This window comes from Conger conger, chromosome 8 (assembly GCF_963514075.1).
Source record: "Conger conger chromosome 8, fConCon1.1, whole genome shotgun sequence".
In the NCBI taxonomy this organism is placed as follows: domain Eukaryota; kingdom Metazoa; phylum Chordata; class Actinopteri; order Anguilliformes; family Congridae; genus Conger; species Conger conger.
The window spans coordinates 18,386,196-18,399,224 of record NC_083767.1 but is presented as its reverse complement, the minus strand read 5'-3'; the positions used below and the strand labels follow the sequence as shown (position 1 = coordinate 18,399,224).

General features: G+C 41.4%; 1 protein-coding gene across 5 annotated transcripts in view; it reads left to right on the top strand.

Annotated features, from left to right (window-relative positions):
• LOC133135457 (zinc finger CCHC domain-containing protein 7-like) overlaps positions 1-8,592 on the top strand; it is a 96,724-nt gene extending 88,132 nt beyond the window's left edge. For 3 of the 5 annotated variants that reach the window (XR_009709394.1, XR_009709392.1, XR_009709393.1), the window contains exons 7-9: positions 6,120-6,215; positions 6,910-7,027; positions 7,771-7,787. Coding sequence is in view for 2 of the 5 variants with exons in the window: in XM_061252474.1 (XP_061108458.1) it covers positions 6,120-6,215; positions 6,910-7,027; positions 7,771-8,321 (765 nt within the window). In the remaining 3 variants the exon portion in view is untranslated. Of the gene's footprint in view, positions 1-6,119; positions 6,216-6,909; positions 7,028-7,770 lie in introns of all 5 variants that reach the window. The other 2 variants (XM_061252474.1, XM_061252473.1) reach the window with 1 other exon arrangement.
• Positions 8,593-13,029: the final 4,437 nt, after the last annotated feature.

The window sequence follows — 13,029 nt, the reverse complement described above, 5'->3', positions numbered from 1 at the left end:
CAAGTCTCCACATACACTTTGACAAACACGTGCACACATTGATAAACCCATACACAGATGCACATGCACTCTGGCAGACACGTACACATACACATACAGGAGAACATTCTCTCCCGCACATACAAGAGCAGCCCTGTACATACATACGCGTACACAACGAGGAGTGCACATGCATTAATGCACACACAGGCACACATGCATACACACTGTTAACAATGTGGATATTATGTGGGCGCTGACCTTATTTATATTAATATGCTGGCTCCGTCATAGAAAAGGAATGATAATGCAGTTACACGATTATTGAATGAACCGAAAAGTTTCCAAATTCCTTTTGGTATTATTGTCTATCAGCTGTTTTAATGTAAAGTAAATATTTGCGGGCTAAAAGACTAGTGATTTCTTTTTTTTTGTTACTTGAAGCTAACATTGTTGTTTTGTTGAGAGCAACATTACAAACCAATGCAATACAATGTAAATAGCTATCAAACTGTTACAGTATTTGGTCCATTGGACAGGTGAAGCCATGTCCTGATGATCACACTGTTAGCAGTGCATATACACGACAAAAAGGATCGTCAAATCTGCGCATCGAATACAAATCTAGCCTTGGTTTTTTTTTTCTCTCGGGTAATTAACTGAACAATTTGCGCTACTGATCGGAAAGACTGCCTTCACACCTGACTCCCAGGTAAAGGGAAGGTGGAAAAGCAGCAGTTCTCGGCCCTTGAGGGCCATGATTTGATTATCCCTGCACTACACTGCTGTTGTGATTGAAATGTCGCAGACAGCTTTGCTAGCTGGAAGTAGAGAGATTTCCTCTTTGTAGTTGGAAGATTGACTGCCTTGTGCTTATCATGATCCAGTCACAGGTTGTGTGTTCACTGACACCTCCAACCTTTCAGGGGAGAGATGCGATAACCACTGGGTTTATACCCAACAATCAGCAGATATTCCAGATTGATTCGTTACAAGCGCATCTCCTGTTATCGACGATGTGCAATTGTCTGTCTTTCCGGAACATTCCATCTGGTTTCTTTACAAAGAGAGCATGCAGTATTGTAAGTCAGAAGTTGAAATCATATCACCGTGTAGGGTTGAGGATGAGGGTGCCTGTGTATGGTTAATGTGGGACCATAGAGACCATAGAGATTTGATTAACACTGCATTTCACTGTGTAAGAGTCATCTGAAATACAAGCATAGTCATCTTAACCTGTGGTTTTCAAACTCTGCTCTGGGGTACCACTGTGTATGCTGGTATTTGTTTGAACCATAATTGAAGTCCCAGAACGTCAACAAACTGTTCTTTTTTCTGAATGTTTTTAGAGATTTTATATCCTCTTAAGCAGCAGTATGTCAAACTAAGCTATGCCATAATGAATAAACATTTTGCATATTCGCATTGTGCTTATTGAGGTATATTGAAAATGTTTTATTGAATATTGAAAAAGTCAAACATTTTAACTGATAACTGATAAATTGGTGAATCAGTAGGCCCCTAATTGGTGAAAACCTGGACACTTGGCCACTAAAACTAACCATTTTGTTCAGTAGATAATGAAAGACAGGTCAAATTATAACAAGCCAAACCTGCATTATGGAATTATGGATCTTGAATGACCATTTCACCAAAGTGAATGAGAATAATGACAGTGTGTATAGTAAGTTTGTGTATGTTTCCTAACACCATGTGCCAGACTCGTGTCAGAGTTGTATTAGACAATGTGGAAAGAAATGAGAATGTCTTTCAGAAATGTACAATCTATTCAAAGGGTAGGCAATGTTGATTTAAAATGAGAAACCTGATCTGATATTTGGAAATGTTGTGAAGGTTAAAAAACAAAACAAGCAGGACATGTAAATAAAATTAATGCTGATCCGCATGCCACACATTTTGGAGTTGTCAGTTTAGTTACTCACTCTTCTTGCACACATTGATATTCATGTGTAAAACACTGCCCGTGAGAACATGCACTCATTCGACACTGACAAGCAGTATTTCTAACAAGTAGTCTCTGTGCTATACAGGGAAATCATAATTTCTTCTTTGTTCCTGATCCAAATGCATTTGGGTATTTCCCTTAACTTCACAAAATTACAGTCTACAAGCCTGGAATATTTATAAACGTTGATTGGTTGTGTCTTGGGGTCACCAAGTCTAAAGAAAACATACAATGGCACCTCCATACCAGAAAACTATGTGTAGTGTTGGTGAGGATAGCCCTTATTGAGCACAATAAACAAAGCCAAGCATCTTGAGTTTGCCAAAAGAGAGTACTATGATTACATTTCAAAATGGAATGTTTTTGTCCTATGACCATCAACATGTTTGGTGGCAAAATGGAATGCATAGAAGGAGAAGCACCTCATACCTACTGTCAAATATGGTGGTGGGTCATTGATGTTTTGGAGATGTTTTGCTGCCAGGGGCTGGTCCAGGGGCACTATTTAAGATCAATGTCACAATTAATTCAACAAAGTATCAGGAAATCTTTGCAGAAAATCTGATTGCCTCTGCTAGGAAGCTGAGTCTTGGTCATAGGTAGATTTTCCAGCAGGACAATAACTCCACACATGCATTAAAATTCACACAGAAATAGTTAAATTAAAACAATAACCATGTTCTGCAATGGCCATCTCAGTCTCTAGACTTAAATCCCATGAAAAACCTGTGGTCTGAACTGAAGAGGGGGGTATCCCAAGGATATCAATTATCCCTCAAAGAAATTTGCTAACAAATTATAGGAAAAGACTCATGGCTGTCATCTTTGCAAATTGCAAATAATTCTGGATCCCACTTTGTATGAGGTTAAAGTGTGGACTGTGTGTTTATATCCATATCAGGTGATCTGTGTAGGAATTACCTTTTTATACATAGTCCCCCAACTTTAGGGGACCAAAAGTAATTGGACAGTTGGCTTGGCTATTTTGGATTAATCAGGTGTATTCAATTGCATCCTTAGTGCAGGTATAAGAAAGTTTTGCATATCTATTTTTGAATTGGATCACTGACTTGCTGTGGGATGAAGCGCCATTGAGTTTGGAGGCATTTGATTGAACTTGAGCAGATGCTTACAAATCTGGGAATTCATTCTGCTGCTGCTATCACTTACATTATCAATGAAGACTAGTGAGCCAGCACCTGTGGCAGCCTTACATGCCCAAACTGTGACACCCACCACCACGTTTCACACATTAAAGGAGGGAGTGCCTTGGTTATTGAGCAGTTATTTTTGGCCTCCACACTTTGCTCTTGCCATCACTGTGATACAATTCAATCTAGGTCGCGTCTGTCCACTAAATCTTTTTCCAGAACTCCGCAGACTCTTTTAGGTACTACTTAGCAAACGGTAACCTGGCCATCCTGCTTTTTGCGGCTAAGTAATGGTTTGCATCTTGCAGTTTAGCCTCTGTAGGTCGGTTTGTGAAGTCTTCTGTGGAGAGTAGTCACTAACACATCTAAGGCTGCCTCCTGAAGTGTGTTTATGATCTGTTGGACAGGTATTTGGCTTTTTTTCTTCATTATGGCAAGAATTATTTCATCATGAACTGTAGAGGTCTCCCTTGGCCTACCAAACCTTTTGTAATTACTGAGTTCACCAGTGCTCTTTTTCTTTTTCATGATGTTCCAAGCAGTTGATTTCTGTAAGCTTGAGATTTGGCCTTTGTCTCTGATTATATTTTCCTATTTCTCAGCCTTATAATGGCTTCCTTGACTGTTCTTGGCAACTCTGGTCCTCATGTTGACAAATGCCAAAAACCCAATCCAAAGGCAATTAAAAGCCTAAAGTGAAGACTAGATACTGAAAGCTTGCACAGAGGAAGCAAATGAATACACCTGACTAATCAGAGACAGCTGACAAGCCAACTGCTTTTGGACTGAAATAAGCAAACTATGTATAAAATGGATGTAAATCCTGAACGGATCACCTTTTTTGTCTGCACTTCATTCTCATATTAATTGTTTTAATATATCATTTCAAATCCAATGTGCTGTAAAGAGTAAAGAGCCAAAAGAACAGAAATTGAACCACTGTCCAAATACTTACTAATTGTTTCCCTTCCCTAAAGATACTCACCTGAATAAACTATTACTGACGTGTTAAAACAGCAGATGGTTTTAAATACGTCTGCCCCAGACTTCTACGGAAGTAAAAATGATGATATTTTCATTGTTTTTGACTGACATCTACCTTCCGATACCCCCCCTCCTCCCACACACCACACACACACACACACACACACACACACACACACACACACACACCCTTAACCTTAACAAATTGCGGTCTTAATGCATCAGACACAGTGTTGGTGTGCCTATCGCTCAGACCATGCGCCCCCTCTCGCTGCAGAAGCTACCTAAGAGAGCCCGTGCCTAAGCCTTGTAATCCTTTCAGATTCAAGAGATGGAAATACAGCGACGGCAAATACAAGGTGACGCCTTTTAGCCGGGGTTAAACAAAATCTGCTTAATTAATAGCACACACACACACACACACACTCACACACACACACGGTGATAATGTGGGAAGGTGGGGGGGTCTGGCTGAATCACAGCACAGGGTGATAAAGAGAATCTCAAGGTCAGAGAGGGAGCCAGCTCTACTGGCCAATTTGCATCTGAGATGAGCCCTGGTGAGGGGGTGTTGGGGAAGGTTGGGAGGTGGGGGGAAGGGGGGGGGGGGGAGGGTGAGGGCGCTGATCTCCTGCCCTTTGTGATGGAGATTCCGGACCCGGCAGGGAAAAAAAAGAGGGGTGTCGGGGGTGGGGGTGGGGGAGGGGGTACAGACGGAGGCCCTCGCCGATAATGATGAACTGTTTTAATGCCATTCATTCATTTGGCCTGCGACTACTCATGCGGAGAAGAGGAGGCTATGTAAAAATGACGTTAGGAGAAAATAATTTGTAATCGTTGCATCGGGGGGCCGTGCTTTTGAGGAGGACATTAAGAGCAAATCCGTGCTTTCGGTAGGCTTATGCGCCTTTATCGGCCGATATTTACCCAACTTACTGGAGCGTGAAAAGCTTTCAGTGCCCAGGACAGATGGGGGGGCGGCCCTTCTTTTCCTAGGTAATGCTATCTCCCAGGTTATTACTCCTATATATTGATAGCCCGGGTAATCGCGGGCAGATATCGTCCGGCGAAGAAAAATACAGATTATTTGAATGTTTGTGAGGGGGAAGGGGGGAGGAGAGAGAGAGAAAAAGAGAGAGAGAGGGAACACATAGGATTTGGGATCAGGCTGTTTGATGAATAGTTTATTCCGTTCACGGCCCTTGTCCGGAACCGGCGAGAAATATGGCAGCGTTAAAAGCCTCGAGTGGATTGATAATAGGCCTTTTTATATTTAATGTAAATTATGCTTTTTACGTCTCGCGGCTCCGGAGGATGGCCGACGGGAATGGGCGGGGCGTACTCGCGTGGCGTGAATACGGGCCGCCTGATTGGCTAACGCCGTCTCCCAGACGAGGGCCCGGAATGCCGTAGCGTGCGCGCGAGGCGACTGCGGGAACGTCATGGTTGCACAGCGACGAGTTGGCCAAGCAGGAGAAATATGCGCACATACACTCACAAATAAAGGACGAAAAGTGCCTAAAAAGGTATAAGTGCTTGTTGCTGGGGCAGTAACCTATAGGTACATAAAATTGTACCGCTAGCCAGCAATATATAATTAAAAAGGGGGGGTGTAATCATTTAAGCATTGAATGAATGAATATCAAGTGATTGGTATAGCGCCACCAAGTGATGCATCACACTAGAACGCTCATTGGAGTGCAATGGAGAACATGCATTTGGAGTTCCCCAGTGAACTGGCAAAATGGCAGGAAAATAATCAAATCAGCAAAAAAGGGTGATTGGCACCAATGTAGCAGTAAAATAAATACCAAGAAAAGTGGAATGGTAAAATATAAATAGGACCATTTACTAGTCTCTTCTCTCAAATTATACTAACATCAAGCAAAAAAGGTGGTGTGACTTGTTTTATTGATGCCCTTATCTGGGGAGACTAGCTGTGCCAAAATGTATTTGATTTTACCCTGTTTTCTAAAGTGAAGTCACTGAGGGGTGAGTGCTTTGATTTCAACTCCACAGTAAACAAGCTTGTCTTTCAGACCCAGACGGGAACTCTGGTGAAGCCAGACCGCATAGAGGCCCACAGGAACCCAGCTTACTGCTGCAACTGTGCCAGAAGAGGACATTTTGGATTTGTGAGTGGGCAGCGGAATCATCTCAAAGACCATTGGGGTTTATACATTAGCTTAGCTCTGGGGCTGGGGTGAGGCTGTTGCTATAGATTATCTATATGCTGACCAGATGGTCACATCTGTGGTCTTTACATCAAAGAGTAAGACCTCAGATTTCACTTTAAGGCTGCAGAAATTAACATAAATGAATGTATTTACAAAACGTTGAGAATGCTAACATATATCTGATTACTTCATGAATAAAGAGGTTAGCTAACCTCTCACCCATCGAGTATTAGTCGAGGGAGAAAATAACAAGAACGCATTCATTGAGGTATCGACCATACATTACAGAAACTCTGACAAAGTATTTCTGTATTAGAATTATTAGAATGGCTTGGTAAATGTACATTATTACGGATATTGCTTTGTAAATAATCGTTTACAAATGTATTTTGTTATTGTTTCAAATTTTGGCAGGTTTAACTGCATGTAATGTATAGTTTTCTGCGCAGGAATATTAAGTTATGAATATTCATGAGGGAGTGTGGTTGAAGACAGAACATTCACTACAGTTTGTGTAGCCACACAGACAGCAGCTGGAGCCTCCTAGACAGGAAGTAGAGAGGACAGAAGGAGCACTGGAGGAGCCCATCTGTTTTTGTGTAAAACGTCCGTGGTGGTACAGTTCTAGAAGCTGGTGCCATATCTCTCGTAGGAGTGCAGCCAAAGAAGAATGTCCAGTGGAATCTACCCCAACTTCCCGTACGTCTCCCGCTATGACACAACGCAGGACGTCTGCCAAAGGGACAGCAGAGTGCAGAAGAAAGCAAAAGGTGGCTCTCTCAGGAACCATGCTAACAGGGCGAGGGTAGCTAAACATATCCAGCTGTATTTACTGTCATGGATGCCTGTTTTGGATACCTTAATTTCTTGAGCCAGACATGACATTAATGGCATTTGGCAGACGCTCTTATCCAGAGCGATGTTCAGTTGATTAGACTAAGCAGGAGACAATCCTCCCCTGGAGCAATGCAGGGTTAAGGGCCTTGCTCAAGGGCCCAACGGCTGTGCGGATCATATTGTGGGATCGAACCACCGACCCAATCATATACCTTAACCACTATGCTACAGGCCGCCCACATGAATCACATGAAACAAGGCCAGTCTACCAATTGAAATAACCGACTGTAATAATGTAGTCAATATGCTACTTCCCAGCAAACACAAAATATTCTCATATACACTCAGTGAGTGTTTATTAGACCTATTTTAAGTCTTCTGCTGTTGTAGCCTATCCACTTAGAGGTTTGATGCATTGTGTGTTGAGAGATGCTCTTCTGCATACCGCTGTTGTAATGTGTGGTTATTTGTGTTACTGTGATCTTCCTGTCAGCTTTGACCAGTCTGGCCCTTCTGCTCTGACCTATCTCATTAACAATGCTTTTTTTCCTCCATAAATGTTATGAGAAAGTTTTGTGTTTGCCGGATTTTGTTCCTTGTGGAGGGACAGAATAGCAATGACACAGTGTTGGTGAATATTTTACTGTGCGTGACCAGTTGCGTTGGTGTTTTCCAGAATTGCAGGATGCCGGCCTCCTGGTACTCACTGCGGATCCACAAGGGGGCGCCAGAGAAGACGAGCCAACCAGGAAAAGGAAAAAGAACAAAGGAGCAGGGGGAAATGAGGCTAAAGGGGCAACCCCCAGCAGAGGGAAGACGTGGCCGGAGAAGAGGAAGGAACGCAGACAGATCAAAAAGCTACGGAGGGAAGCGATGGCCCATCGCGCTGGGGAGACAGGGCCAGCTAGGCTAGAGGAGGAGGAAGACTGTGACTTCCTCAGAGGCCCTGGAAGGATATCGTCAGGGGCAGCCGCACCCCCAGTGAAAGACAAGGCCAACCCTGGTGTGTTTGGCTCAGGGAAACATAGTGATTGGAAGAACAGGAAGTGCAGGGACAGGAAGTGTAAAGACAGGAAGTGTAAAGACAGGAAGTGCAAGGACAGGAAGTGCAAGGACAGGAACAGGTCCAAGGGCAGGATGCCAGGGGCCCTGAAGCATGAGGACGTCTACCCAGCAGACGAGAACTTCCTTCCTGTCAAGCTCAGGGCTCGCCATCGCAAGTGGTAGTCGTTGGTTACAAGCGTGTAAACGTGTTCACAAAACTTTTCATTTCATCCTGCTCCTTAGTCCCTGACTTAGCGCCCCCTACAGCACTGAATGCCACAAGGCTCCAGCAATGTTGACTGCAATGCTGCAATGAAGATTCCACAAACCACGATGATGCGACTCAGATATTAACAATTTATTTATAACTTGTATATTTCATATATTTTGGAACTCAATTTGTACAACAGTTGGAGTTCATACAATGAAATACAATTTATGCAAGTTGTTTGCATTTCCAGTTGCATATTTTATGATACTTATTTATTTTACTGTGTACAAATATTATGACAGGTTATATCAACTTTTTTTTTAAACTCCAACCAGCTGGCAGAACTAAGACTATAGCAAAAGCAAGTTGTTCTTGTTTTCATATCAGAAGATTGAACATGGCCTTAATTTACAAACAAAAATTCAGTTGGTGGATTGTTGAAGCTGAACACACACGTCCAATATTAGTTCTGAACTAGTTCTGAATTATTGCCATTTGGCAGACGCTCTTATCCAGAGCGACGTACAACAAAGTACATACCCATCACCAGGAACAAGTGCACTGAAAGACCCTAGGGAAGTTCAAGTGCTAAGAGTACAACAAAGATAATTACTAGGGCCTATTTGATCTGAGAATGGATTATATCTAAAACTGTTTTTATACCGCAAAATGCAATATAATTATATACACTTACGGAGGAATAATAAACAGCTTACATAGCCAAACGAAACTAGCAAAAATATCCATTGTAGCGAACAAGTTATGACACAATTAATGAGACTGTTGAGAACTGAAAAACAACAACTACCAATCAGTTAGAGATCACGGGGAGGTAACTATTAGAAGTGATTAGTAGAGTGACAGTACTGTTCATATTAAAGATCCTGTGGAATCATGTTATTCTTACATTTGAAAGAGTGTTCAGTAAGCCACAAATGTGTACATTTATTTTGCAAGTGTATAAGCAGGAAACATATTAATTATGTTTTCTTTCACAATTAAAACTAAGATAAGAACTGGAGGTCTGACATAGTGGGTCTAACATTCGCTTCAAGATCACGATTGATTAGCATACCCCACTGACAGGGGGTGCACAGCTGTTTGGATATGGAAATGGCTAGTTAATTAAGCAATAGATACAATACAATAAATTACTACCAAATACTCATGGAGTGGGTAGTACAAGTTGATTTCAGGATGAAAAAGAAAGACTTCTATTACAAATTTTACTGTCAACTTTAACATTGATGCTTTGGCAGATTATACATACAGTAGGTACAATGCATATGAGTAATAATATGGAGCCTCAATAAAATAATTCAAAAGAGACATTATAATTTAATTTCTACATGTGAGATCACCCTCAGTGCTATGCCAGTTCCAGTTTTAACAGGAAATGACCAGCCGTGTTCTGCATGGAATCGACTTTGTGTGCACTCGGACACGCTGCGCTTGACCGTCTCCGTTCCTCTCCTGCGGCGTTCCGCATTTTGTCAACCGGCCAGGTCCAATTCTATAAGCAGTGGTCATTATCATTTCACTGTGGCTGCAAATGGCCAATATTGAGCCTACTGGGTAATGCTTAGGTGCCCTGGAGGACCATTTGACACCTAATCGATAGAAGAAGAGCACCACGCCATTTTGGCTCAAGAGGAAAAGGGATGCTAAAGGTAGCTTGCCATCGTGCTCATTAGCAGAATATGCACAGTAGATGTGCCACAGGCTAAACACTGAGCCATGAGGCCTCCTTCTAATGGCAAGCTATCTCTGGCTCCTGCTGATTTCTAGCAATGAACTGTACGGATTAAATTTGAAACAGGAAACTAAATAATTACATTTGCAAATGGGTTAATTGAATTCAAACTGAACAAAACAATTATCATGGCCTGGAAATAGAAATGACCATTATCATATATGGAGGAACTGGAGCAGTTTCTATAAGGTCACTTCACAACAACATACAACATGAACTTCATACTGTATGGCATTTTCAGGGTTTACTTTCAGGTCAGGGTTTCTTTATTATTTTACAGACAGACAGACAAACTTAATTTATCCTACAGGAAATTAATGATCTTGGCCTAAATATTTTGAATGTGTCTGACATCTGTAACCTGAAGTTTTTAAGGTTTAATGCATGTCTAGTTGTCAAAACAGATTCTAATTAAACATTAATTTCATGGCATATTAGCAATGCTATTATGAGCAAATGGTATCAGCACACAAACTAGTCTTTCATACAAAGTAGTGAAACAGTTTTGTAATTAAAGTAAATCAAATTCAGCAATGCAAAAAGCAGTTAAGTGATGTGGATATGATTTGTGAGGAACTTCATGATCTTGGCACATGCGCACCCTGTACTATGTAATTAATGGGAGTGTATTTATAGACCTCTGGGTGTGGCCCATGTTTCTCAGTCAGTCTCACCTGTACATTAAACAGAGTGCATTTCAGCATGATCCACCGTCTCTCATTCTGGACTAGTCCCTGTGAAGTCCGGGTAAAGAGTCTTATATAAGCAGTTAAGGGATATTATGCAACACTAGCAGTTAGAGCTTACCTAAGGCTGGCAAAACATCTTCAGTTTTATCCTTCTATGTTCCATTACTGTATCTCAAAGGTTAATTTGTAGCATTTTAGTGCCCTCTAGTGGAAATTATTTTTTCATTTGAAAAATAGCTTGCTTCCAGCAAAGTGAGGGTAGAGTGAGGGTAGAGTGAGCTGATGCCAGTCCCTCAAAACAATACATTCTTCTATCATCTTTGTACACTTAAACCTTAAGCCAGGGGGTCATTGCTAGGGACACTTGCTGAGGCTACTCTGTGTGTAAGACAGTAGATTATCAACTCCACATTCTAAGCCAAACTATCTCTGCCAATTGGGTGGGAAAACCACCTAATCTAGTAAGGCCACAGTTCCCCACAGTGATTGATGAAGTAAACCTCCAGTTTCTGCGTCTGGGTGCCGTTCCTGACCTCTCTCTCACAGGACCAAATACATTTACTTGCGTAAGGGTCACCAGTCAAACACATTCTGGTGAAATTTTCATTCATTCCACATTTTGGTCTCCGTGGTCCCTGAGAAGGAACAGTACCTGACCAGCACTAAATCCAGTAGATGGCAGTCTGTGTGTGTGTGCGCATACAGTATGTGTGTGTGTGTGTGTGTATGTGTGTCTGTTGGTAGTGTGAGCCAAGGTAAGGGTAGAGATCAGCTGTGAGGGAATGGGAATTCATATCAAGATTTATATTAGGTTTTAGGATAAGAGGTGGGTGGATAAGAGTAAGAGAGTCATTTTAGAGCACAACCAAACAAGTTGCAAATCAGTTTGTTTTATGTGGAGGAGGAAAAAAAATGGTTACTGCAGGGCATTTGTGTGGGATTTATGGGGAGATAAATAATAATCGGAACATAAATTTGGGTAATGATACAAACTGGAGCTCTTAGTGAGTGTCCTTGTTGCAGTTTCACAAAGTATTTATTAATCAGTCTATACATCAGAAATAGCTAATAAACAACCATTATTTTTGCTACACAACATACTGTACATTGGTAGCAGCAAGCTAAAGCAACTAGACACTTGCATTTAACAACAACAATTAATTAAAAGTAGCTACAATAACATCTAGTTACCAAGACCCACAGAGTCCCACAACCCATTCAACAGTTATTTTGATGGCTTGCTTGCATACGTGCATTGGCACATATTTGTATTGTGATTCTCTTTCCTCTCTTTTTTTTAAATATTTTCTGATATGACAAATTTGTTATGTAGGTAGCTATGCGTGAAATTGAATATGAAAGTCGACTACACAGCTACCTGGATAGCCATGTATCCAAAATAAATGAAAAAATAATTAGCAGAAAATATTTGATTATTTCAAAAGTATATTAACAGGATTCTGCATTAGGAAGAAAATATTTACAAGAATCATACAATTTACAATAAATGTTTGGGGAATAATCAAAATGTTCTGAATATCAGAATATGCAGTTACATTTAAAACAGCTGAGTGCATATAAGGTATACACTCACTGAGCACTTCATTAGGAACACCTGTACACCTACTTATTCATGCAACTATCTAGTCAGCCAATCGTGTGGCAGCAGTGCAATGCATAAAATCATGCAGAAGACCACGTCAGGTTTCACTTCTGTCAGCCAAGAACAGAAAGCTGAGGCTGCAGTGGCTCACCAAACTGGACACTTCAAGACTGGAAAACGTAGCTTGGTCTGATGAATCTCGATTTCTGCTGAAGCATACAGACGGTAGGTTCAGAATTTGGCGACAAGAGCATGAGTCCATGGACCCAACCTGCCTTGTGTCAACAGCCCAGGCTGGTGGTGGTGGTGTAATGGTGTGGGGAATGTTTTCTTGGCACACTTTGAGCCTGTTAATACCAATCAATCACCGCTTGAATGTCACAGCCTATTTCAGAATTGTTGCTGACCATGTGCATCCGTTCATGGCCACAATGTACCTATTTTCTAATGGTTACTTCCGACATGATAATGCACCATGTCACAAATCAAAAGTCATTTCAAACTGGTTTCATGAACATGACAATGAGTTCAATATTCTTCAGTGGTCTTTCCAGTCACTGGATCTGAATCCAATAAAACACATTTGGGATGTGGTAGAATGGGAGATTCGCAGCATAAATGTGCAGCTGACAGAT